Source organism: Eschrichtius robustus, chromosome 20 (assembly GCF_028021215.1).
Source record: "Eschrichtius robustus isolate mEscRob2 chromosome 20, mEscRob2.pri, whole genome shotgun sequence".
In the NCBI taxonomy this organism is placed as follows: Eukaryota; Metazoa; Chordata; class Mammalia; order Artiodactyla; family Eschrichtiidae; genus Eschrichtius; species Eschrichtius robustus.
Window position 1 is genome coordinate 41934626 of NC_090843.1, and position 27719 is coordinate 41962344.

Sequence of the window (27719 nt, forward strand, 5' to 3'; positions counted from 1 at the left end):
CAAGGCTACGATTGGTCCCTCCACGATAAGGTTTTAATTTTGAATTTTTCTTTATGGCGAGGGAGAGGCCACTGCCGGGACTCCATCGTATCCCCGGACTCTTAGCCTAGTAAGTGCAGGGGTATCTTCCTACGTTACCTGGGCTCGCATCTTCCGTAGCTGGGCCTGTTGCTGCTTGTGTTCTTACGGTTTACAGAGGTGGGAAGTTTGGCTGGACTCGGAGGGGAGATGGATCGGAAAAGAGGAGGTTTAAGGCTGGGTAAGAAGTGCTCCGCCTGGCTCCACTCTAATCATACTTATATTTAATTAACGCTCTGCAAAAATATGTTTTGGAGCAAAGTCGCCTTGCTTTTGCACAGTCCTTTACGTATTTGCTGCTCCAAACGTGGTTCGCGGGCCAACTGCATCTGCAACACTTGGCTGCTTGTTTAAAATGCAGATTATCTGTCTCCACCCAGACCTACTGAATCAGAATATGCATTTTAACAAGACTTCCCTCCCCCCCGTGATTCTTATGCACTTTAAGTTTGAGAACATACATTTTTTGATAGGGAGTAGTACTATGTTCCTTAATATAGTCTTAATATCGTCCGACTTTCTGTGAGAGTATCAGTTTAAAAAGTGTGTCCTGTTTTCTATGTGCCTAGTACTGTGCTGGACTAAGCTTTAGGGAACCGCAATCTCTAGAGAAACAAGATAGGAGCTAACAAAGCAATGCTGCACAACATAAAATGTAATTTAGATATAAGCAAGTACCAGCAATAGCCCTATGGATGTTCAAGAGGAATCAGTTGAACTGGTAATCGAAAGTGATTAATTGACAGAAAGCTGTTTGTGGGAGTGTAAACACATTTTTTTCCATAAAAATGTGTTTTAGGACAATATTAAAGAAATGCAATTGTTATTTTTAAACCAAACAAAGGGCTCGTGTGCCCGCAGTGCAGAAAGCCAAACTCTGACAGCGGGAGTTTGCAACAAAGATTTTATTGCAAGGAGCCAGGCAAGGAAGTGGGAGACAAGTCACTCCAACTTGGTCTCTGAGTTAGGGGTTTTTAAAGGGGAAGAACAAAGGAGCTGAGGTTAATCATCTTAGTCATCTGCGGTCCACCATGTCTTTAGTCCAGTGGTCTGTGACCCCCCGGGATCTGTGTCAACATAATCTATAAAGGTCATCTTACCCTGGAAGATAATTCAGAACAGCAGATAAACAGTGATGTTTATCTGAAAGTTGTGCCTTAAGGCACCTGACTTTCATTACTTATTGTTGATTAGGCAAACGTGATCCAACAGGTGTGGGCTAGGCCATAAAGGGAAGGAAAGAGGAAGAAGAAAAAGAACAAAAACCCGGGCATTAGTTTTCATTATAAATTAGACATAGGACTTGGTTTCAATTTCTGTTGCTGCCACAGCTTTGTAAGTACCCCCTGACCAAAAGCATTTTTTTGTATCACAGGGTGGAGTTTTAATAGAAGCAGCAGTGCCAACTCATGCAGAGGAGTGTAATTCTTACTCTTATTATTTACTGCATCTTCCTACTGGAAATAGTTTTGAACCCATCCTTTAACCATATGAAGGTGCAGTATGATTTGAAGAATTAACAATCTCCCTCACTAAGAGATTTTCCAGAATTGTATTAAAGCATATTCCTTAATCAAAATAGAGAACACTTGCTATTCTTTCATTCATTTATTGAATGAAATGGTATTTAATGCCTGCTATACTCTAGGTCCTGGGGAAACAGAGATGAATAAAATTCATGCTACCCTTGAAAAGCTCAAATCCAGTGGGGTGACAAACATGCAAACAAAAATTACAATACAATATAATAAATGTCACAATAAGGGTGTGTATAAAGTGCTATAGAAGCACAAAAGAGATGACGTTATCAGCCAGTAAACATTCCATAAGGACAGAGACTATGTTGTATCCTAGCACCTACCATAGTACCTGGAGGATTATAAGCACTCAACAAAAAGACCAAGAGAGACCTCCCTGGCGGTCCAGTGGTTAAGACTCTGCCCTTCCTTTGCTGGGGGCACAGGTTCAATCCCTGGCTGGGGAACTAAGATCCTGCATGTTGCAAAGCGTGGCAAAAAAAAAAAAAGTAACTGAATCTGGAAGGCTACATAAATTGACCTGGAGGAGGATACCCCAAGCAGGGGGAAAGGCTGATAACACTATAGAAAGTATCTGGTGTTTGGTATGCCTGAAGTACAAACTGTTAATCATTAGAAGAGATGAGGCTGCAAAGGGCTGTTAGAGCTAAATTGTGGAAAGCTTTGAAAGGTATGCTAAGGAATTTGGTTTATCCAGTGGGTGATAAGGATCCTTCAAATGCTTTTAAACAGGGAATATCAGGGTCATATTTTTGTTTTAAAAGACCAACTCCAGATGCAACTAGAGATTATCATACTAAGTGAAGTAAGTCAGAAAGAGAAAGACAAATACCATATGATATCACTTATATGTGGAATCTAAAATATGGCACAAATGAACCTATCTACAAAACAGAAACAAGACTCAAAGACATAGAGAACAGAGTTGTGGTTGCCAAGGGCGGCGGAGTGGGGTGGGGGTGGGGGGTTGGTGATGGACTGGGAGTTTGGGGTTGGTAGATGCAAACTATTACATTTAGAATGGATAAACAACAAGATCCTAATGTATAGCACAGGGAACTATATTCAATATCCTGTGATTAAACCATAATGAAAAAGAATATTAAAAAGGAAAAGAATGTATATATGTGTATAACTGAATCACTGTGCTGTACAGCAGAGATTGACACAACATTGTAAATCAACTATACATCAATTTAAAAAATAATAATAATTAAAGAAAAAAAGAAAGACTAACTCCAGAACAATGTAGAAAATAAACTGGCAAGGAGAAGGACTGAAGGTAGGAAGATCACTGGAGGAATACTCAAACCCAAACTGAGGAATATTTTCCAAAACAACTACTGGAATTCTTCAAGAATATAAATATGAAGAAAGGCAAATACTTATATAAAAAGGCTGAAGAACTGTTATAAATTAAAGGAGACTGAAGAGATACTACACTTAAATGCAATGTGGAGAGGGACTTCCCTGGTGGAGCGGTAGATAAGAATCCACCTGCCAATGCGGGGGACATGGGTTTGATTCCTGGTCCAGGAAGATCCCACATGCTGCAGAGCAACTAAGCCCCTGTGCCACAACTACTGAGCCTGTGCTCTAGAGCACGTGAGCCACAGCTACTGAAGCCCGCATGCCTAGAGCCAGTGCACCACAACAAGAGACACCACCGCAAGAAGTCCGCACACTGCAACGAAGAGTAGCCCCCGCTCACCACAATTAGAGAAAGCCCGCGTGCAGCAACGAAGACCCAATGCAGCCAAAAATAAATAAAATTAAATCTTTAAAAACAAATAAATAAATAAATGCAATGTGGAGAGGGAAAGGAATCAGCTGTAAAGGATATTGTTCAGACTATTGAATAGTAATTGAATATGGACTATATTCAAAAGTAAAATTTCCTGATTGTGGTTTTGTAGAATAATGTCCATGTTCATGTAAGGAAACTGAAGCTAAAGTATCTCGGAGTGAAGTATGATGTCTGCAACTAACTCTGCTCAGTCAAAAACTAAAAACTTTTATGCATGTGTAAGTATTTTTTATATTTATGTACATTTATTATATATTATATTTTTTACTTTGAAAAGTTTCAAACCTTGAGAAAATTTACAGGAATAGTATAATAAATAGTCATATATCATGCACCTAGATTCACCAACTGTTATCTTTCTGTATAGGAGTGTGTCTGTGTAATATGATATGTAAAAATTATATAAATTACATAAATACATGGTTATGTATTTTATACATTATCATGTATAATATGTATTATACATTGCACACACACATATATATACCCCTATGAAGAGAGATAATTATCAGATAACAATTGGTGAATCTAAGTGAATGATATATGAGTGTTAATTATACTAATAAATTTTCTCAAGGTTTGAAATTTTTCAAAATTAAAAGAGTAGGGGAAAATAGACTATATCAAAAGACAGGGCTTCCCTGGTGGCTCAGTGGTTAAGAATCCACCTGCTGATGCCGGGGACACAGGTTCGAGCCCTGGTCCAGATCCCACATGCCACGGAGCAACTAAGCCTGTGTGCCACAACTACTGAGCCTGCGCTCTAGAGCCCGCAAGTCACAACTACTGAGCCCACATGCCACAACTACTGAAGCCTGCGTGCTTAGAGCCAGTGCTCTGCAACAAGAGAAGCCACTGCAATGAGAAGCCCGTGCACCGCAAGGAAGAATAGCCCCCGCTCGCTGCAACTAGAGAAAGCCCACGCACAGCAATGAAGACCCAACGCAGCCAAAAATTAAAAAAATTTAAAAATAAAAATTAAAAAAATGGAAAACAAGGGAGAGCCCAGGGAAAGATGGTGAGGACAACTGAAGATATAAGACAGAAAGGGGGGCTTCCCTGGTGGCGCAGTTGTTGAGAATCTGCCTGCCAATGCAGGGGACACGGGTTCGAGCCCTGGTCTGGGAAGATCCCACATGCCACGGAGCAGCTGGGCCCGTGAGCCACAACTACTGAGCCTGTGCGTCTGGAGCCTGTGCTCGGCAACAAGAGAGGCCACGATAGTGAGAGGCCCGCGCACCGCGATGAAGAGTGGCCCCCGCTTGCCGCAACTAGAGAAAGCCCTCGCACAGAAACGAAGACCCAACACAGCCAAAAATAAATAAATAAATAAATTTATTTAAAAAAAAAAAAAAGACAGAAAGGGGAGGGATGGTAAGGAGAAGGGACAGGATGAATTAATCAGAGAAATATTTCTGATTCATGTTTATGAATAATATATAATTTTAATATAGTCTATTCTATAATGGAGTATTCTAATTTCCTCACTTACCTTTTTCTTTTTTTTTTTTATTGTTGTGGTACAGGGTTTTTTAAATTGGCCTTAGATCCTTTTCAAAACAAGGCAAGTAAAAAGAAAGGAAGTATATTTTTCAATTTAAAAAATAGGAAAAATGCTTTGAGTAATCATGAAAGAATGAGCTTCTATCTAGTGTTAGCAGTTGGAATCCCACCTAATCTAGCAAAAAGAATTTGTATGTCTCATTACTCTTTTGGAAAGGGGACTTTACATGTCTCACCTAGATAAAGATTGCTATATACTCTTTTTTTAATTGGACAGTTATCCTCTGCAGAGTATCTAAAGCTTTTAGTAAAGCAGTGATAATAAAACCAACCTTAGCTTGCTGTGTCCTCTGTCCTGTTTGAGGTAGGAATTCATTATCTTTCACTTTTGGAAGAGCTATGATTATTTTTTAATATAACGTTAATCTAGGAATTATCTCAGACTGTGTCTTTCTATCCTGACAGATTTGACATATTCTCTTAATTCTCTGCATGTGTCAATTACTATATTTAATTAGAAGGTTATAAAATAGTAATAATGACCCAGGGCCCAGGACACCCCCCCACACACACACATACAGAAGAGAGAGGAGAAAATATGATTTAGTTCCTAGATTTTTTTTCATTTAAAAAATAATTTCTGGACTTCCCTAGTGGTCCAATGGTTAAGAATCAGCCTGCCAGTGCAGGGGACATGGGTTCAATCCCTGGTCCAGGAAGATCCCACATGCCACGGGGCATCTAAGCCTGTGCGCCACAACTACTGAGCCCGTGCTCTAGAGCCCGCGAGCTGGAACTGCTGAGCCCACACACCACAACTACTGAAGCCCACGTGCCTAGAGCCCAAGCTCCAAAACAAGAGAAAAACCACCTCAATGAGAAGCCCACACACTGCAATGAAGAGTAGCCCCGCTCGTCACAACTAGAGAAAGCCCGCATGCAGCAACAAAGACCCAACACAGCCAAAAAATAAAAATTTATAAATAAATTTATTAAAGAAAAGAAGGGCTTCCTTGGTGGCGCAGTGGTTGAGAGTCTGCCTGCCAATGCGGGGGATGCGGGTTCGAGCCCTGGTCTGGGAGGATCCCACATGCCGCGGAGCAGCTGGGCCCGTGAGCCACAATTGCTGAGGCTGCGCGTCTGGAGCCTGTGCTCGGCAGCGGGAGGCCGCGATAGTGAGAGGCCCGCGCACCGCGATGAAGAGTGGCCCCCGCACGGCGATGAAGAGTGGCCCCCGCTTGCCACAACTAGAGAAAGCCCTCGCACAGAAACGAAGACCCAACAAAGCCATACATACATACACACATACATAAAAAGAATGTAAGCAGAGAAGAATAGCATTAAAAAAAAAAAAAAGAAAAGAAAAGAAAAGAAAAAGCCTGCACAGAGCAACGAAGACCCAGGGCAGCCAAAAAAATAATGATGATAATAATAATAATAATAATAATAATTTCCAGAATGACATACATTGGCTTATGTAGAACTCTTTAGAAATTTGAAGGCATGGGCGCTGGAACAACCACCAGGAAAGGGCTAGGAAAAGATGACCCAGTTTCAGAATGGTGGTACTCTTATTTTTCCAGCTAATAGTACATACCAAAGGTTAACTGTCCAATACTACCGGAAGTCTTATTATACTTAGAAAGAAACAAACAAGAAACGATAGTCCTCTGAATCCTCTCTCTATAATCCTGACTCCCACTCGCCAAAGGCAACCCTATCCACTTTTGTAACTGTTTCTGGTGTTTGCCTCCATGTTTTTAAGTAACATGTTTATAATGCTCTTCTTTTTTTCTTCCCCCCCAATGGGTTAAGCATTATATAAATTTAGACAACTGCTGATTTCCACTTTCTTTCCTTCTGTCTTCCCAATATATCATAATTTTTAGTTAAATAAACATTCAGTGTTCATACTATAAAATATTGTGTAACAGCTGAACATATAGTGTTACTATGATTTCACTTCTTTTCTCATAGAACTTTTTTCCTAGACTTTTTTTTTTTTTGGCCACGCCCTGCAGCTTGTGGGCTCTTAGTTCCCCAGCCAGGGATCAAACCCAGGCTATGGCAGTGAAAGCACCAGGTCCTAACCACTGGACCTCCAGGCAATTCCCCCCCTAGAATTTTTTTTAAATATTTTATTTATTTATTTATTTATTTTTAAACACAAATTTTTAAAAATATTTATTTGTCTGCATCGGGTCTCAGTTGCGGCACTCAGGATCTTTCATTGCAGCACACAGGCTTCTCTAGTTGTGGCGTGGGCTCAGTAGTTGCGACAGGCAGGCTCTCTAGTGGTGCGTGGGCTTAGTTGCCCCGCGGCATGTGGATCTTAGTTCCCTGACAAGGGATCGAACCTGCATCCCCTGCATTGGAAGGCGAATTCTTCACCACTGGACCACCAGGGAAGTCCCACCCCCTCCTAGACATTTTTAATATACTTATTTTTTCAAGCTCTTATCAGTAACTTGGCCCTAACTTTACAGAAAAACAGTAAATTCTGCTCAGAATGATCAAACACACTAGGTAATTTATCCATTTCTTTTCTTTTTTTTTCCCTACTGAAGCCCTCTGTTACACTTGCTCACTTTGCTGGCTGTGCACTGAGTGAGGGGTCAGGAAATTACTGTTTTTATAGGTCTCATGAGCTAAGAATGGTTTTTACAATTTGTAATAGCTGGAAAAAAATCAAAAGAATAATATTTTGTGACACATGAAAATTCTGTGAAATTCAAATTTCAATGGCCATAAATAAAATGTATTGGAATACAGCCACAATCATTTAAGTATTGTCTGTGGCTGTTTTGGTGCTATAGTGGTAGAGCTGAGTGGTTGTAACAGAGACCAGATGGCTTGCAAAGCCTAAAATATTTATTATCTGGTCCTTCACAGAAAAAGGTTTGCTGACCCCTCCTCTAGGCCTGCTGCAAAGTTGTCTTCCGAGGACCTGTTGTGATCACCATTATCCTGGAAATTCCCATTGTTTGTCTTCTGTTCTCACACTTGACTGAAATTTTGGCCAGGTATAGGACTGTGGAATCCCCTCAGAACTGCAGAGTAGCTGTTGAAATCTGGTGTCATTCTCTTCTCAGTCCTCTATATCTAGACCGTGTTTTCTCTCTGGAAACTTTTAGAATCTCCTGTTTATTTTTGGCATTCTAAATGATGGCATGCCTCAATGTGAATCTTTTATTCATTACATTAAATGGACCATTTCAGTCTGGAAATTCAAGTCCTTCAGTTCTGGGGAGTATTTTTGTACTGTTTATTTGATAAAATTCTCTCCATTTTCTCTGTTCTCATCTAAAACTTTAATCTTCCAACTGTTCTATTATATTTTAAAAATTTCTCCTATTTTAATTTTAAAAATTGTTTCTTATCCTTATTTCATGAATGCAGTATCTCATTTTCTGAAGATATTTTCTTTTCTTTTTTTAATTTTTCTTCTGCTTCCTACATTCTTTCCATTTCCTTTGATTTGGATTTTTTTTTTTCTCCCTGTTTATTTTGGTCTCTGCTCTTCATGGTAAAGACTTTTCCTAAAAATGATTGATGATCCTTGGCTGTTATTTGTCAAAGGAATACACAAAAAAGATAATTGATTGGCAGCTCAAAGTAGTGGAGGTGGGTATTGTCAACCTGTGGGCACCACAATGGGTAATTGATCATCAAGGACTTGGCCATTTTGGGTAGAATCTTGGGCCAGTCAATTTCCCTGGAGAAGAATCTTCTAGTCTCCACCAGGAGGAATGAGAGATGTGGGGGTTTGAGGCTGGGAATTAAATTTGGTGGCCTGTAAGACTTCCCTGGTGGCGCAGTGGTTAAGAATCCGCCTGCCAATGCAGGGGACACGGGTTCAAACCCTGGTCTGGTAGGATCCCACATGCCGTGGAGCAACTAAGCTCCTGCGCCACAACTACTGAACCTGTGCCCTAGAGCCCGTGAGCCACAACTACTGAAGCCCATGTGCCACAACTACTGAAGCCCGCACGGCTAAAGCCCATGCTCCGCAACAAAGAGAAGCCACTGTAATGAGAAGTCCACGCACCACAACAAAGAGTAGCCCCCGCTCACCACAACTAGAGAAAGCCCGCGTGCAGCAACGAAGACCCAATGCAGCCAAAAACAAATAAGTAAACAAATAAAACAAAAAACCAACCAAACAAACAAAAAAACTTGGTGGCCTGTATTTTGGGAGCAGAGCTGAGGAAGGGGATTGAAAGTCTCACTTTTCAGTTAGGATCATCCCCTATCTTCTGTATAGTAACAGAGACATGACCCTGCTATGCTTGGTGACCCAAATTCATCACCTCTAGGTTCAACTTCTCCAGAGAATAAACCGGTCCATAAAATGAAAGCCAGGACACTGCCAGGCTGTAAGGATGGGAGGGCAGAAGTCAAAGGCCTATCCAATTCTTATAAAGACTTTTAATCAATCCAATTTAAGCCCTACCCCAAACCTTCAAAGGAACTAGGTGCTTTCAAGTCCCGAATCTTCTCAGAGTTCTGGGAATGGTCTTGCTTCCTGTTGGCTTCCCTACCAGGCAGGCAAGCCTTAGCTTTCCTCTGCTCTGCCAAGTCAGTTACTACTACTTTTAGATGATTTAGTTCACATCTATCATCTATTATAGGGTCTACTCCCATTCTTCGTCCTGTGGGTTTATGCCTTTTTTATTCCTTTACTGCCTTTTTCATGATGTTTTCATGATGCTCCACCAGTAGTGTGCTAATAAATATTTATAAATATATATACATAATTTTATTATAAATTTACTGATATTATATACTGTTATGGTATATAACATAATTTTTATAAGCAATGATAAAATATATAATACTCTTTCTTATAAATTTCATAGCCAATTGATTCTCACAAAATGCTATTATTGATTTTTATAGACTTCTTTTATTTGTAACCAACATGTGGTTGCAATTTATGAACAAGCTTAGTCCTGATATGAATGTTGGTTGATATTTTTATTTACTCTGTGAAGTAACACAAAAGCGAAACACAAAGATTTATTTTGGAACTTCAGTAAGCAACCTCTGATGAATCAGATAATCATTTTCAAATACTGGAATAACACTCCTCAATTTTTTTGTGCTATTCACAGTGTAACTACAGACAAGATACACTTTTAAGTTTAATCTGCACTATTAACATTCTTTTCATCACTTTCTTAACAATCAACAAAATAATAAACCAAGCCTTAATTTGTAGTGTTTTATAATAGCCATGGTGTAAATTCTCCCATCATGGGCAATTTCAAGTTTCCAATGTGAAGTCACGTTGAATGTGCAGTTGGGAAAAAATGAGCATAATACACCATTCTAAAGCATTTTCGCCGTATAGATACAATCAGGTAAAAAGAAAAAAAAAACAAACCTCAAGAGCATACATAATAGTAAAATCATTAGGGAGTGGTGAGTTTTGTGTATTGATTATCTTTTAAAATATAAATTACCTAATTGTAAGTTTATATAATTTAATTTAAATGGTAGATTTGTTTAACAACTGGCTCACAGACTTCCTAAAAATGTAAAAGTCAGGGGTACTCCCAGCACACCATTGGAGTGGAGGTTAAGGTATAGAGTCAATCCACTGAGTTTAACCAGAACATCCAGCTCCTTTCTAAAGTCTGTTTTCATAACTGAGGGATTGATTGGTGAATATAGGAAAAAGGGAGGCAGGAGGCCAGTTCTCTGTGTCAGTTTGCTCTCTAACAAAAGACATCAAGGCAGGTGAGAGAGGCAACAGGAACAGAATGGGGGAGGGCTGTGAAGGGGCAGACAGAAGACAGGAAGGGGAGGTTACTGGGGAAATCTCAGATTCTGGGGATCCCAACCAGTGAACTCTGGGCCTTGGATAGAGGTTTCCAATGACATTTCTTCACAGATAGTCTTGGCCATGGATTTGATGAGGTTTAACTTCTTTTCCAGGCAACCATAAGTTTTTTGTTGCTTCCTGAGTCTTTCCTAAATATCTTCATTCAGAGTATTTTTGTTTTGTGGTTTGTTTTTTTTTAATCCTATAGATATCCCTTGTGTTTAATAATCCCCACTTAGCCTTTATTCATTATTTCAGTAGAAAGGAAAAGTGATACAATAAAGGTGAAATCAGGTATCTTGGGGTATGTCTCCCAAGCCTGTAAGAACAGTTAAGAAATACGCTGTTAATTTGAGGTCTGGCAATTTGTTAAATAAGATGCTATCAAGAAACTTTACTCCTAGACCAGTTGTTGATATACGTTCTGTCACCCATTGCCATGGAGGGTGCCCTCTGTGAGTCCAATGCTATTGGAACTAAAACATTTCTTAGTTTTTACTACCCACATTGGAGCTGGGGGAGGTTCTTCAGCCCTTGGAATCTGAGAGCTGAGCAAGCATAGAGCTGCATACCAAGTGCTGGAGGGTTACAGGGCGAACAAAAGTGGAATGAATGTGTATTTTAAAGACCAATTGTTCCTATTGAAATGTAAGTTTGAAGAGAAGGAGGCCCAGCCCTTGAGACCATTTTTAGTTCTGCTACTTGAATAAGGACATCTTTGTTCCTCAGGTAGCAAAAACTGAAACCGGCAAAGCACTTCTTCACATCAAACCAGCTCTGACTTAATTTTCTTCAGAAAAGGATCTGGGTTAAAATCTAAATATACTAGTTAGTGTTTAAAAGTGCTTTAAAGTAAATGTTTTGAAACACCCATGTCTTAGATTTGGGGTAATTTGTTATTATGTTGTATATCACCTATTCTACTATTGCATCACAGTGTATTAGGAAGAACGTGGTCTTTGGAGACTTACGAATCTGGACTTAATGCTTTATTGCATTACTTTGGATAAATCATCTCATCTTTCTAAGCCTCAATTTATTCTTATGTAAAAATGGGAATAAAAGTCCTCTTCCTCAGGAAAAATACCTTGCACGGTAATGAAGATTCACTGAAAAAATGTATGTGAAGGTGTCTAAAAGTAAATGGGCATTATATAAATGGTTAGTTTTGTTTTTCTTTCACTACCAACTCAACCTTGTACATTGGAATCTCAGTAAATGTTACGAGCAAAGAAATTTACTTCTTTTTAATAACTGATATAACCCAACTGTAGCCATCTTCTCTGTTATTGTTACTGAACCAAACTCAGGTCCACTTGCCCAACTCAGAGCAAAGCTGATCAACTGACACCAGGTTGTGGTGAAGGAAAGTACAGTGTTTATTGCAGGGCACCAAACAAGGAGAAAGGGCAGCTAGTGCTCAAAAGCGCCAAACTCCTGGATGGCTTTCAGGCAAGAATTTTTTTTTTTTTTTTTTGGCTGCACTGCACAGCATGCGGGAGTTCCCAGAACAGGGATCGAACCCACACCCCCTGCAGTGGAAGCGTGGACTCTTAACCACTGAGCCACCAGGGAAGCCCAGGCAAGGATTTTTAAAGGCAGCATTAGGGGTGAGGGTAATAGGATGCCTGATCAGCTGGTGGACTTTCAACTTTTTGGTTGGTGGTAAGGTAACAGGGTGATGTCTGGGGAATCTTTTTTTTTTTTTTTAATTATTAGCACCTTTAATTATTATATATTTATTTATTTATTTGGCTATGTTGGGTCTTCATTTCTGTGTGAGGGCTTCCTCTAGTTGCGGCAAGCGGGGGCCACTCTTCATCGCGGTGCGCGGGCCTCTCACTATCGCGGCCTCTCTTGTTGCGGAGCACAGGCTCCAGACGCGCAGGCTCAGTAGTTGTGGCTCACAGGCCTAGTTGCTCCGCGGCATGTGGGATCTTCCCAGACCAGGGCTCGAACCCGTGTCCCCTGCATTAGCAGGCAGATTCTCAACCACTGCGCCACCAGGGAAGCCCGATGTCTGGGGAATCTTAATCATCAACATTTATGGTTCTAACCAGTCTGGGGTCTAAGTGCTGGTGGTCAGCATGTAGTCACCATCTTTCACCTTGGGGGTGTGGTCTTAGATTCTGCAGGACAGCACAAAGATATGCATCAGATCATTATATATATCCCTTGAGGAGGAACTAGGAGTCCTGTGACTCTGTTTTATCTCTGAACTATTGTTTAACCTATCATTGTTTCTGCATTCCCTCACTTCTCTAATTAGTAACTGCTTGAGTCTGCTCTTTGGAACTTGAGGAAGGCTTAGGAGACTGAAGTCTTTTTTCTACAAACAAGAGAAAGGGAACAAAAATGGCTTTTGTACTGGGAAGGCCCTGAAAGGTCCTGCTTGATTTCATTATAAAGAAAGGGAAATTCACTTGACTTAATGAAGAAAAGCAAAACAAGCAAAACAAAAACAAAATTAGAGAGTAATATAATGCCAAAGCTAAGGTATCTCTAGAGATAGTTTTAATCTGGGTTTAAATTTTCCTCCAGTTCAGGATGATCTTGGGTGGCTATGAGGTGGCTGCAGCCTGCGGTGGCTTGAAGTGGGACCTCAGTTCCCTGACCAGGGATTGAACCCGGGCCACAACGCTGCCCTGGTGCTTGTCTGCTTTGAAGAGAGAATGCGGCAAAGAGACAAAAAGTAGTGAGGCAAGTAACATGCTTATTAGGAGAGAAGATATGTGCAGAGAAAGCACGGGTGGACTCAGCAAGAGAGAGAGAGCGGCACACACTTTTGGGGTGGATTATGTTACTTATATGGGGGCAGTTCTGGGTTACCTCTGGCCAATCATCTTGCTTTGTCTGACTTTGAGTCCATATTTGGTCTGGCACAGGGCCCTCCCCTGTGTGCATGCACATCTTTTAGCCAAGATGGATTCCAGCGCAAGGGTCTCTGAGGAGTTAGCAGAACATATTATGGTCTGGTCCCCCTCCCCAAGGATCCTTTTTGCACATGTGTTGCTTAGGGGTCTCCTTGACCTCAAGAATGAGAAATATGTGGTCTCTTTAGCTTTTTATCCAAACAGGACTCAGCTCCTTCTTGCTCCTGCCATTATCTTCATCTTGAAATATCTGTCTACAGGGGACAGATTCCAGCTGCTCAGCCTGGGGCCCATCTATCTCCTGCCTCAAGGGGACTCTGGGTTGCTGGTGGTGACCCATTTCCTAACCAAGGTGGTGGTTACAAGGATGTGTTCACTTTGTGATAATTCATTGAACTGTAGTTAAAATTTGTGTATTTTCTATGTATATGTATTATTCCTCAATAAAAAATGTAAAAACAAATTTTCTCTACAGAAACCATGCCCAAGTTCAAGCAACGAAGAAGAAAGCTAAAAGCCAAAGCGAAAAGATTTTTCGAAAGAAAAGAAACCTCTCACTTTAAGTCTAAGCTAGTTACACCTCCCCCTCCGCCACCCTCACCAGAAAGGTAAGGCGTAATATGGAACAGAGAAAATATTAAAAATCTGATCATTTTAGGAACAAGTTACCAGATTTAGCAAATAAAGATACAGAACACCCAGTTAAATTTGAATTTCAGATGAACAATGAATGATTTTTTGTATTGTCCCATGCAACATTTCTAATATACTTATACTAAAAATTATTCACCCTTTATCTGAAATTAAATTTTAACTGAGCATCCTGATTTTATGTGGCAACTATAGCTTAAGAGTTCAAACGAAGTAAAAATCACAAGGAATTGTGTTTGAGGTGCACAGTAACTATTTTCTACTTTCCTAGTCGATTTAATTGTATAAACCTGGTAACTAAGTGATGAAAGAGGGGTATATGACTAGAACTTAAATCTTTATTTTGGTAAAGTTTGATCATTTATTCTCTGGGACTCAGGGCTTAAATGTGTTATTAAAAGAGACTCTAAAATCTAAGAACTCTAAGGCAGTAGGTTTCACAATAACATATTTATACATTTTTTGTTAAAGCTCTCTTTACAGAAAAAATTTTAAAGCAAACAGACCCTCAACAAGCAGTAACCATGATACCATCCTTGACTCCTCTCTCTCCCGAATGTTGCAAAAGCCTTCTAACTGGTCTTCCTGCTCTGCCCTTGCTGCCTCTGCAGTGTATTTCAACACAGCAGCCAGAGTGAGCCTGTTAAAATCATTTCATATTGCTCCTCTGCTTAAATTCTCCAAGGTCTTCCTCTATCAGAGTAAAAATGAAAATCCTTTGTATGACCAACAAGACCTTTATGGTCTGACTCACATAATCTGTTAATCCTCTTCCTTCAATCTTTCCACCCTAGTCATCTGGCCTCCTTGCTATTCCTCAAACACCTCAGACAAACTCCCACCTCAGGGCCTTTGCACTTACTATTGCTCTTGCCAGGAATGCTCTTCTCCCAAATATTTGCTCTGCTAGTTTCTTCACTTCCTTGACGTTTGTTCTCAAAAGTCACCTTCTCGGTGAGACATTCCCTGGCTACCCTATCTAAATTTTCACCTCCACCCAACGTTTCACATTCCCTCTCTTGCTTTATCTTTTTCTCCTTAGCATTTGTTCACTACCTAACAACCCACATATATTATTCATTTAGTTATTTTTACCTTTCTTCCATGAAACTGTAAATTCTATGAGGGCAGGATTTTTATCTACTTTGTTCATTACTAAATCTCTGATACCTATTTGTTTACTATGTTATTTTATTTATTACTATTTATTTACTCAATAAATATTTGTTGCATAAGTTAATCTGGGAATTCTAGAAGTAAATGAAGAATTTGGCTTTAGATAGTCTCTGCTCCTGAGTCATACTATAAAACTAGCTTGTTATTTAATTAGAGGCTGTTAATTCCAACTTAGGAGTTTTTGCTTTGTTTGGTTTTGTTTTTCCTACAGAGTGGTTATTCCTTCAACAGATACACCCCTTAGCAGAAGCTGGCTAAGACCATCCTGGAACTTCAAATTTCCCAATTTTAAAGATGCAGTAAAGCTTTGGACAAATAGAGTATGGTCTATATACAACTGGTTTCAGAACTGCATGGCCCGGGTATGGGTTTGACATACATGTTTTCAGCATTATGGTTTTTCTACATACTTGGTGTGTGTGTTCATGTGTGTGTGTGCTCAGGTCAGCAGACACTCAAGCTAAACTCAGATAAGATGAAATTGTGTGGTCATGTCTGCCCTCAATTTTTTTTTCAATAAAAAAAATTTTTTTTAATTGAAATATAGTTGATTTACAATTGTTAGTTTCAGGTGTACTGCAAAGTGATTCAGTTACACACACATACACACATATTCTTTTTCATATTATTTTCCATTATAGATTATTATAAGATATTGAATATAGTTTCCTGTGCTATACAGTAGGTCCTTGATATTGCCTTCACTTCTATAAAACATACATCAAACCACTTTCTTGTCCTTATCATATTGCTCATTGGATTCAGGCTTGATTATTTTTTAATTTCAGAGTTTGGAAGTATTGAAAGACACCATCTTTCCATCCTGTTTCTGCCACCAAGAACTTCATAGTCTAAAACAACGGTTTCGCATTTTGGAAAGTGAATTACGCAAGCTCCAGGAAGCATTGAAGGTTAGTATTATCAAATGAAAAACAAATCCAGAATTAGGTAAGGAGGGAAGGGGTTGTCCCCCATTGGAACCCCAGTGTGCTTTTACTAGAAGGAGGAGTGGCTACAGGCTAGTGCTAGTTCTGGGCATGTCTGCTCTCAGGTCTAGTGCTTAAACTTCAGAGGCTCTGCTCTGTATTGGAGGTGGGCTGACCCCTGCAGGCTACATTTCCCAAGCTCCATGTCATCTGGCTCCTGGTGTGCTGGACTAATGGGAGACACTGATGAGAGATTAGAAGGAGGGAGAGGATGGGGTATTTTTCCCCTTTGTTCTCTGTGTTGGGCAATTTCTCCAGCAATGGTTGTTGTTGCCTCCCTAACTCCAGCTCCCACTAGGTAAGTCAACCATGTTTCTAGATTCTCTGGGTTAACCCAGCTCCAGAGATCTGGTTACACTGTCCTTCTCTTTGGCCATGCAGTGTCAGGGTGTTCATGGCTTTATGCTGTTGCTAATCTCTGGGATGCCTCACTGTCCCCTGCGTGTTTCTCAGCTCTTCCATCAGCAGTATAACCAACTCACTATATTACATGTCCCCTCTTCTAAATACTCAGGGTGGTTTCTATTTTCTTGACTGATATAGGCAGGAAAAATCTATAAATATCCACTCTCTCCGAACTCCCCTAAGCAGGACCCCTATTCTCAGTGTCTAAAACCTAAAGAATAAACATTGTGCACATTGGTTTGGAGAGACGCTTCTGGGATTACACCCCTACTCCCAGAATTTGAGCCTCAAGATGAGCTAACCAGAGGAGGAAAGGCAAATCACCTCATGACCTGGACTTCACAACCTGGACCTCAGTTTCTTCATCTATAAAGTGGGGAAGATGCCATCTGTAGTGAGCTGAATGATGGCCCCCCAGAAGATATGTCCAAGTCCTAATCCCTGGAACCTGTAAATATTACCTTTTTTGGGAACAGGGTCTTTACAGATATATAATTGAGTTAAGGATTTTGAGATGAGGAGATCATACTTTATTATCTGGGTGGACCCTCAATCCAGTGAAAAGTGTCCTTATAAAAGACACGCAAAGTAGAACATACAGAGAAGAGGAGAAGCAATGGGACCACAGAGGCAGAGACTGGAGTCATGGGGCCTCAAACCAAAGGATGCCAGTAGATTCCAGAAGCTGGAAGAGACAAGAAACAGATTCTTCCCTGGAGCCTTGATAGGGAGTGCAGTCCTACTGACACCTTGATTTCAGTCTTCTAACCTCCAGGACTGTGAGAGAATGAATTTTGTTTTAAGTCACCAAGTTTGTGATACTTTGTTACAGCAGCCTGTAGTATGCCCCCTTACTTCATAGGGTCGTTGTATTCATTTGCTAGGGCTGCCATGACAAAGTAGCACAGACTGGGTGACTTATACAACAAAAATTATTTTCTCACAATTTTGGAGGCCAGAAGTCTAGGCTCAAGGTGTTGGTAGGGTTGGCTTCTAATGCCTCTCTCCTCGACTTGCCTTCTATTTCCTCAGATTGTCTTCTCTGTGCACGTGCATCCCTGGTGTCTCCTGTTTGTTCAAGTTTCGTCTTTATATAAGGACACCAGTCACATTGGATTAGAGCCCACCCTAATGACTCCTTTTAATTTAATCACTTCTTTAAAGGCCATGTCTCCAAATACAATCACATTCTGAGGTACTGGGCGTTGAGGGTTCAATATATGAGTTGCAATGGGGGAGGACAATTCAGCCCATAACAGTCATGTTCCAGGCCCTTGACCTTTTTTATCAGTTCCTTGCATATACTATATTCTTGGTTGCATTAAGTGTTTTTCCCTCTGCCAGGAACTCTTCCCCCAGTTTTTATCTCCCTTCTTCACCTGGTAAGGCTAAATTCATCTTTGAGATCATGGCTAAATATCACTCCCCAGACCTCTGACTATTCATGCTCATAGCACACTTCATGGCTCTTCTTGAAGTATTATTTTGGTTTGTTTTGAATGTGTTTTTTGTATGTTTAATGTCTTGTCTTCCTCACCTGACTGTCAGCTCGATGAGGTGACAGACAGAGCTCATATTGTACCCACAGTGCCTGGCATATAGCACACACAAAACAAATATATGAATGAATGAATGAGCTTGTGATAAATGAGAAAATATTATGGAGCATATGGTATACTGAGAAAGCATTCAATACATGGTAGGTATGGTTTTGATGACTCTCAGCCATAAGAACCAAATAAATCTGTTCTTCAGTTGCCAACTGTAACGTTTTCTTCCAGGCCGTCTCAGAAAATTCTTCCTGTCCAAGCTGTGGTCAGATGTGTCACATGCGTGGTAAACTTACAAATGTGCCTGCGTGTGCTCTAACCACCCCTGGAGACTCCGAGGCTGTACTGCCCGCCTCATTGCCACAGCCAGCCAGTCGTCTTTCTCCGCCCCCGCCTCCGCCTCCGCCCCCTCCGCCCCCTCCGCCCCCTCCGCCCCCTCCGCCTCCACCACTGACAGCACCTTTGCTGCTCAGAAAATCTGATCTCACTAAAGCACATCAGGTAAAAAAACAATCTAGTAAAGGTGTGTTTTGGTCAGTGTGTAATGAAGGAGTACAGCCAGGTGTCCTTTTAAGGCTGGTCTAAGGGCTTTGACAGGAAGGGCTGCATTTTGTTCTGTTTCCATATCTTAATTATGTCAATTATTGTTTTTAAAGACACAGTCCTCTGGGAGATCACGAAAGTGGGATTTAGAAATGAAAGTGATTTTTTTTCAAGGATAAATGAATGAAACCCAGCAAGGTGGGGGATTCCTGTTGGATTCTTTACAAAAAGGGAAATCTCTCTGGGAAACCAAATTAAAAACAAAGATAGCTTAGTGAGTGAAGTCAGAATAAAAAGAATTTGTGGATCCTAAAGTATAATGCCATTAGGCTGGAGAACCAGTCTCCATTAGAGTTACTTATCTTCCAAGGGGACCAGAGTATTTGTGAATCACTAAGATAGGCATGGCCCTATTTAAAAATCTGCTGAATTTTCACTACAGATATATTTGGTTTAAAATGGCTGAATTAAATGCAGAGCCTATTGTTATATTTGCCCTAATATATACCTCTTTGAGTATACGTCCTTGCTCTATGGGAACTGAGTCATCTTTTTAGGTAGTTCAGGCAAAACTTCACTTTGTTTTTTGTTTTTTTTTTTTAACTTGCTCTTTAAAAATTTTTTTTTAATTAATTAATTTATTTTTATTTTTGGCTGTGTTGGGTCTTTGTTGCTGCGCACGGGCTCTCTCTAGTTGCGGCGAGCAGGGGCTACTCTTCGTGGCGGTGCACGGGCTTCTCATTGCAGTGGCTTCTCTTGTTGAGCAGCACGGGCTCTAGGCACGTGGGCTTCAGTAGTTGTGGCTTGCGGGCTCTAGAGCGCAGGCTCAGTAGTTGTGGCGCATGGGTTTCTTTGCTCCATGGCATGTGAGATCTTCCCGGACCAGGGCTCGAACCCGTGTCCCCTGCATTGGCAGGTGGATTCTTAACCACTGAGCCACCAGGGAAGTCCCCAAAACTTCACTTTGATTTGAGGAACTCCTTCATCTCCTGTCCTATTACAATGACTCCTAAAGAAGATGCATAGTTTCAAGGAACTAGCCCATCTCTTACTATCAAAGCCTTACATTTTGGTGAATACTTTTCTATAGCCTTAGCGTCCATGGATACTGAAAACAGAATTGTTCTTGGTTGAATGGAAAGAATTTGATAGGCTCCTAGGGGAAATAATAGTTAATTTTTAAGTTAATTTTTAAAGAGTCTTTAAAAACTAGATTTGGATTTGCATTTGACTAGATGTCCTGGTTCCAATTTGAATTCTAACCTCTCCATGTATTTTAAGGCTGGACCATTAAAAAAAAATGGACCCATGCATATAACAGTTAAAGATCTCCTGACTGTGAAATTAAAGAAGACACAGAGTTTTGATGAAAGGAGGAAGGTAAGATGTCATTGACCAAACACGTGGTCTTTTGGCTTTTAACCTGGTTGTCCCTTAATGGAAAATAAGCATAAGTCTTAAATATAGAAACCATTCTGAGGTAAGTATTTGATTTTTTTTTTTTGAGTAATTTTGGATCTCCTCAACAAAATATGTAAATCCCCAAATTATTTAATTAGGCAGTTTTATCTACCAACCATTAGTTTGAAGAGGTAGAGATATACTTTGAAGATTTGGAATAAAAATTTAATAGATATATCTTACACATATTCAGCACTCAAATATTTATTGTTTTAGTATGTTTACATTTTGAATGCTATTTTTAAATGTGTTTTTAATAGTGTCTCATTTTGTGATTAAAGCTTGTACCATCACCAAAGGCACAGAATCCACTAGTTACTGTCTCTGACCTGCAGTGCATTTCCCTGAAACCGAAGTCCAAAGTGTTATCAACTCGAGTTACAAATGTCTTAATGTAAGGAACTACACAGTACTACACTCTACTGCTACTTAAAATAATGATTTATTGCTTATTTCTAACTTTAAAAGCTACATATGATCATTGAAAATTGAAATCTACAGAAACGTTTCAAGAAGAAAACAAAAATCATGCAAATAATCCTATCATTGGAGATAGCCACATACTGTTAACATACTGTTGTTTATCATTCTAGTCTTTCTCTGGACATATACTCTATTATTTCCATTTCATGATGCTGTTTATTACAAAATACACCATTGATTTAATAACAGATTTGGGGGGAAATATTATCAGGAATTTTCAAAGCAGCACAATTTCAGAAATAATAAAATAAGAAAACTAGTTTTCTTGGAATTAATGAAATATGATATGTTTATGTTTTGGAATCAGTGAAATATGATATGTTTATGTGTGTACCTGTGTATAATCATATTATACATACAGATATGGATTTTCCCATTAATATGTCATGAACTTTCCCATATCTCATTAAAAATTAGTTTAAACCATCATTTTGACTTCTTCAATAGATGCAGTTTTTTAATATGTGAATTTCATAGGTAAAATCCTGTTTTGAGACATTTAGGTTGTTTGTGATTTTTTTTTTCTGTAACTCTTCAGTAAACATCCTTGTCCATCATCTGTATGCATAGCTGAGTTTTGCCCTAAGATGGATTCTTACATGTGTAATTACTGAGTCAAAAACTATTACTTATTAGAATCACTATATCACTTTATGCTCCTATCAGCATCTACTGCTATTTTAAATGTAATAAATAGTAACAAATGTAACAAACTACTTTCTAGGATGTTGCCTATAGAAATGACTTCTTTGCTTTGGAAAAATTATAAAATCTGGCAAGCTCTAACTTTTGTATCTTTATTTTATCAGTACTCCTGGTAAAAGCCAGTTAGATCTGCGGAAACTACTCAGAAAAGTCGATGTAGAGAGGTAATCCACTCTCCTATCTTTATGCTTTCTAAATTCATTTGAAAATTCAGCATAAACACAGCTCCTAATATTTTCAATACCTTTGCAGGAGCCCAGGTGGAACCCCACTTACCAATAAAGAAAATATGGAAACAGGAACTGGGCTGACCCCAGTAATGACCCAGGCCTTGAAGAGAAAGTTTCAGGTAATCCTTTAGGAAAAAAAAGACTTTGGATCCTTTTCTTCAAATGAATTTATTTAGAATCATAATCTAAAGCATCTTTCTTAATAATAATAATTTTAAAGCAGTTCCTTATGCTTTATAAAGCACTTTCATATTTAGACTTCAAGAAATTCTATGAGATAGCTAGGATTATCATCTCCACTTTAGCAATGAATGTCTGGTTTTATTAATTTCATTAATAAGTATTTATTAAGTACTTCCTATATGCCAGGCACTGTGCTGGAGTACCAGGGGTATAGTGGTAAGCAAAAACAGACACAGATCTGCTGTCTTGGATCTTTCAGTCTAGTGGGGAAAGTAGATATTAATCATATAATCACAATTTGTATAATTTTGCACTGAAGTAACTTCTGTGAAGGAAAGGAACAAGATTCTGTGGGGTAACTTGATCTAGCCTGTATGATCTAGGAAAGATTCCCTTAGGAAGTGATGAGGTAAGACTTGAAAGATGAATAGGCATTAACTGGAGAGGGTACCTGTGGAGTGAGCCCACCTTGGATGTCAGGGAGGAGAGCTCCAGGAAAAAAGAACAGCAGGTGCAAGGGTCTCATGGTGGGAGGGATCACAGTCTGAAGAATTGAAAAGTGGCCGGTGTGGCTGTAACAGAAAGATAGGAATAGAGATGGGGACAGGAGTCAGATCATGCAGAGCTGATAAGAAAAGGTCTTGGCAGCTTTCTTCTTTGTCACCTACATGTATGACCCATACACCAAAATCCAGTGCATCAGCTGGCCCTTGTGTGATTTCTTCCAAACCCTATTTGTCTCATCTCCCTGATCACCTCTATCATCAGATCTGTGAGAAGGAGCCATCCTTCCACCACCCCTGCTAGAGTGCTGGGGCACAGGGCTGCTGGCCTCTTTGGCTGTGAAGCTTATATTTCCATCTCCTTCTGGGCCAAGAGACACACCACAAACTCCACTGCAGACACTCTTCCCACCCCAGCACTGTCCTCCCTTCCTTCATTCCCTCGTTAAGAATCAGTGCCTTTTGCAAAAGAAATAAAAGCAAAAATAAACAAATGATAACTAATCAAACTTATAAGCTTATACACAGCAAACGAAACCATAAACAAAATGAAAAGACCGCCTACAGGGACTTCCCTGGCAGTACAGTGGTTAATACGTCACCTACCAATGCAGGGGGTGTGGGTTCGATTCCTGGTCGGGGAGCTAAGATCCCACATGCCTCTAGGCCAAAAAACCAAAACATAAAACAGAAGCAATAATGTAACAAATTCAATAAAGACTTTAAAGATGGTTCACATCAAAAAAATCTTAAAAAAAACAAAAAAGACAGCAGAATACAACCTGAATTAAAAAAAAAAAAAAAAAAAAAAGACAACGTACAGACTGGGAGAAAATATTTGCAAACAATGTGACTGACAAGGGCTTAATTTCCAAAATATACAGACAGCTCATGCAACTCAATAACAAGAAAAACAAACAACCCAATCCAAAAAAATGGGCAGAAGACCTAAATAGACATTTCTCCAAAGAAGACATACAGATGGGCAACAGGAACATGAAAAGATGCTCCACATTGCTAATTATTGGAGAAATGCACTGGTCAGAATGGCCGTCATCAAAAAGTCTACAAATAATAAATGCTAGAGAGGGTGTGGGTAAAAGGGAACGCTCCTACACTGTTGGTGGAAATGTAAATTGGCATAGCCACTATGGAAAACAGGATGAAGATTACTTAAAAAACTAAAAATAGAGTTACCATATGATCCAGCAATCCCACTACTGGGCATATATCCAGAAAAGACAAAAACTGTAATTTGAAGAGATACATGCACACCAATGTTCATAGCAGGACTATTTATAATAGCCAAGACATGGAAGCAACCTAAATGTCCATCAACAGATGAATGGATAAAGAAGATGTGGTACACACACACACAAACACACACACACAATGGAATAGTACTCAGTCATAAGAAAGCATGAAATACTGCCATTTGCAGCAACACAGATGGACCTAGAGATTATCATACTAAGTGAAGTTAGGCAAAGAAAGACAAATATTATATATCACTTATATGGAATCTAAAAAAAATAATACAAATGAACTTATTTACAAAACTGAAGTAGACTCACAGACATAGAAAATAAACTTACGGTTACCAAAGGGGTGGGGTGGGGGGAGGGATAAATTGGGAGCATGGGATTAACAGATACACACTACTATATATAAAATAGATAAACAACAAGGATTTACTGTATAGTGCAGGGAACTATATTCACTATCTTGTAATAACCTATAGTGGAAAAGAATCTGAAGCTGTACACCTGAAACTAACACAGCATTGTAAATCAACTACCGTTTAAAAAAGAGAGAATCACTGCCTTTTGCAGGACAGCTTTGTTTCCCTCTTGCCGATCAACTTGGTCCTCCTGAGCACTATATGTCCTTCTTTGGAGGTGTGACTGTATTCCTCTTTCCTCCTTTTGGAGCATCCAATAGGAGTCCACCCCCAGATCCTTGGTAATACCATAAATTGTGATGGGCAGAGGGCAGAACCCTCACTTCCTTTCTTTGTTTAGCTCTAGGATCCTTTTTGTCCCTGCCCTACCCCATAACTACTATAGTGGGTTGGGTAATGTGGAAACAATTTAAAATATAATGAACAATAAACCCATATATTGAGCAATGACATCAAAAATCACACATAAGACCTATGCCATATGTTGTGCTCCTCAAAATCCACTTACTAGAGAGATATCTAGTAAAAACTGTTGTTAGACATGGAATGACTTTGCCCACTCCTTAGACTTCCTTTTTCGTTTAATTCTGAAGCAACTATATTAGTTAGGCTTTGCATTTGGCTACTGGTAACAGAAATCTGACTCTAGTGACTTAACCAAATAAGGCCTTATTTTTCTTTTCTGCATATTGCCTTGGGAAATAGGCAGTGCATAACGGGTACAGCAGCTTGACCATGTAATCGCCTCTCTTCCATCCTTAATATGTGGCTTTTATCCTTATGGTGCAGAATATCAACACTTCCTGAAGCCTCATGTCCACGTTGTAGGCAGGATAAGAAGGGCAAAGGGCAAAAGGGTGTGCTAGCTAAGCTGCCCTTCATCTCTTTAAACAGGGGATATCCAGGAACTTCTGATAATATCAGGGAAGCTGGGAAAAAGTGGTTTTTAGAAACCGGATGCATTGCTGCCTTGCATAAAATCTGGGTTTTGTTAGTGAGGAAGAAGAAGAGCTGTGCTGGCCACAAGAACATAATTCATATTATACTTGGGACCTTTGTTTTTTTTTCATAGCTGGCTCACCCTAGAAGCCCAACTCAAACTCTGCCACTTTCTACAAGCAGCTTTGATGAACAAAACTGATGCCACCCCTCTGCCTGACTCCATATGATGATCCACAAAATATACAGATAATATTATCCCAATCCTTTTTTTAATGTAGTATGTATAAATAATTATATTAATATATAATTCATTCGAAGAATTATAATATGTATAGAGCCCGTACATACTGTAGCATAAAGCGAGTATTAGGATATTTTCTAGTTTACATGATCAATAATAGAACAGATGGGAAAATGCAATCCCCAAAGTGATGTTTATCCTGGAATTACCGAATTTAGGTTGGGGAGGTTATTCAAGTTTAACTAGATAACTCTAATTTTTACTCTAGAGGTGCAGTTATGACATTAAGAAAATAACCTGGTGCCCATTCATCTTGGGTAGTCTCAGGTAATTGAAAAGCAAAGTATTTCAGCCTGTAAAGCTCATGCACTCATTAAGTGCTACAAACTTAACCATAAAAAACAGACCCTCTAGATTTTATTTCTGTTCCCTATAAGCAATTAAGAAGTAAAACCATCCCCCATTCAAACCTAACTGTTCCAAAAGAATTTGAAACAAAAACTCCAATGTGACCTTAAAAATTAGAATATCATGGGACTTCCCTGGTGGTGCAGTGGATGGGACTCCGCTCTCCCAATGCAGGGGGCCCGGGTTCGATCCCTGGTCAGGGAACTAGATCCTGCATACATGCTGCAACTAAGAGTTCACATACCACAACTAAGGAGCCCACATGCTGTAACTAAGGAGCTGGCGAGCTGCGACTAAGGAGCCCTGGAGCCACAGCTAAGGAGCCTGCCTGCTGCAACTAAGACCCGGCATAACCAAAACAATAAATAAATAAATGGTTTTTTAAAAAATTAGAATATCATTTCTAGCATCTTAGGTAGGTAGTTATATCTGGCTTACTGAAGTCTGAGATATTCCTCACTTTGATATCTGCTATCCACATTCATGACGCTAAATATAAATTTCATGAAGACCTCAACAGGAACCTTGTGTTTTCCACAGTGCCCCACCAAGAATTCTCTGAAGTCCATAGCAGGTTCACTGTGAGATCTGATTCCCTGTCCTCAACCACCTGTTGAATCATTAACAGTAATCATGCACACCTCAATGGATTTTGCTTTTTCCTGACAGTACAGGGTTGACAGGTTTAGCAAATATAAACACATGACACCCCATCAAAGTCTAATTTCAGATAAACAATAAATAACTTTTAAGTATAAATATGTCCCATTAAACAATGAATAATTTTTTGAAGTTTAAATATGTCCCCAATATTGCATGGGACATATTTATACTAAAAAATTATTCGTTGTTTATCTGAAATTCAAATTTAACTGAACAGCCTATATATGATTTGGCAACCCTATCAGTCAGTCTTCTACAAAGTTGCCAATTTCTGGGAGCCCCCAGTTTGTCAGACATGTCTACTTAGCAGTAGACACTACTCTAGCTTCAGCCGGGACCCCTAGTCACTAATGCGATAAATATCATGGAGGAAGAGGAACTCTCATTAGGGTAAGTGTGACTCTGAAGGCACAGGATTAGCTTTGATGCTGATAACTTCCACTGCAGTTCCAAGAATAAGGATTGCAGCTCCTCATGGAGGGGAAACAAGGCGTGGCAGTTTTCCACTGAACTTTCTAGCCCGACAGGAAACAGCTACATAAGATGATATCCCTGAAATATCCCCTGGTTATCTCAGGCTAGAAAGATATTTTAGCGATTTCCCCAAAATGCCTCTATTTCCTCAGATAAATATAGCTTTGAGATGCCAAATACAGTGTTGTGGAAAGTCATCAAACTGGAAAGCAGACGTGGGGACAGTGTTCTTTTTTTCATGAGACCCACATTTATGTTTACATTTATGGATGTAAATTAAACAGATAATGGAAGTTAAGAAATATATCTGTTTCTGGGATTCCCTGGTGGCACAGTGGTTAAGAAACCGCCTGCCAATGCAGGGGTCATGGGTTCGAGCCCTGGTCCAGGGAGATCCCACATGCCACGGAGCAACTAAGCCCTTGTGCCACAACTACTGAGCTTGCGCTCTAGAACCCGTGAGCCACAACTACTGAAGCCCGCGTGCCTAGAGCCCGCGCTCCGCAGCAAGAAGCCACGCAGCGCAATGAAGAGTAGCCCCCGCTCGCCGCAACTAGAGAAAGCCCGTAAGCAGCAATGAAGACCCAACGCAGCCAAAAATTAATTAATTAATTAATTTTTTAAAAAACAACAACCAGTAACTACCGATCTGCTTGCTTTTTTTTGCTTTGCGTTCTAAATATGCACCCCTAAATGCTATGGTTTATTTTGCTCGCTTTTGAACTCTGTATAAATAGAATCATACATTATATATTCTTTTGTTTTTGGCTTCTTTCAATCTACATTTAAGATTCAACCATATTATTGT

At 39.7% G+C, this 27719-nt stretch overlaps 1 protein-coding gene across 3 annotated transcripts; it reads left to right on the plus strand.

Annotated features, from left to right (window-relative positions):
* PRR11 (proline rich 11) lies at positions 1–27677 on the plus strand. Of its 3 annotated transcripts, XM_068531276.1 has the most exons (11): positions 1–109; positions 13295–13453; positions 14102–14234; positions 15665–15815; positions 16242–16364; positions 18626–18895; positions 20219–20317; positions 20680–20792; positions 21691–21750; positions 21839–21935; positions 25256–27676. In XM_068531276.1, exons 3-11 carry the CDS (start codon positions 14107–14109, stop codon positions 25322–25324), a joined length of 1110 nt encoding a protein of 369 aa, XP_068387377.1. In that variant the 5' UTR covers positions 1–109; positions 13295–13453; positions 14102–14106; the 3' UTR covers positions 25325–27676. The 3 variants fall into 3 exon arrangements, with proteins under 3 accessions (XP_068387377.1, XP_068387376.1, XP_068387378.1); XM_068531275.1 differs by lacking the exon at positions 13295–13453; XM_068531277.1 differs by lacking the exons at positions 1–109; positions 13295–13453 and having other exon boundaries at positions 14150–14234; positions 15685–15815; positions 25256–27677.
* Positions 27678–27719: the final 42 nt, after the last annotated feature.

Coding starts and splice junctions, on each gene's coding strand:
- PRR11 (XM_068531276.1), top strand. CDS start 14,107: ATGCCCAAGTTCAAGCAACGAAGAAGAAAGCTAAAAGCCAAAGCGAAA. Junction 15,816..16,241: donor TTCAGAACTGCATGGCCCGG/GTATGGGTTTGA, acceptor TTTTAATTTCAG/AGTTTGGAAGTATTGAAAGA. Junction 20,793..21,690: donor CGAGTTACAAATGTCTTAAT/GTAAGGAACTAC, acceptor TTATTTTATCAG/TACTCCTGGTAAAAGCCAGT.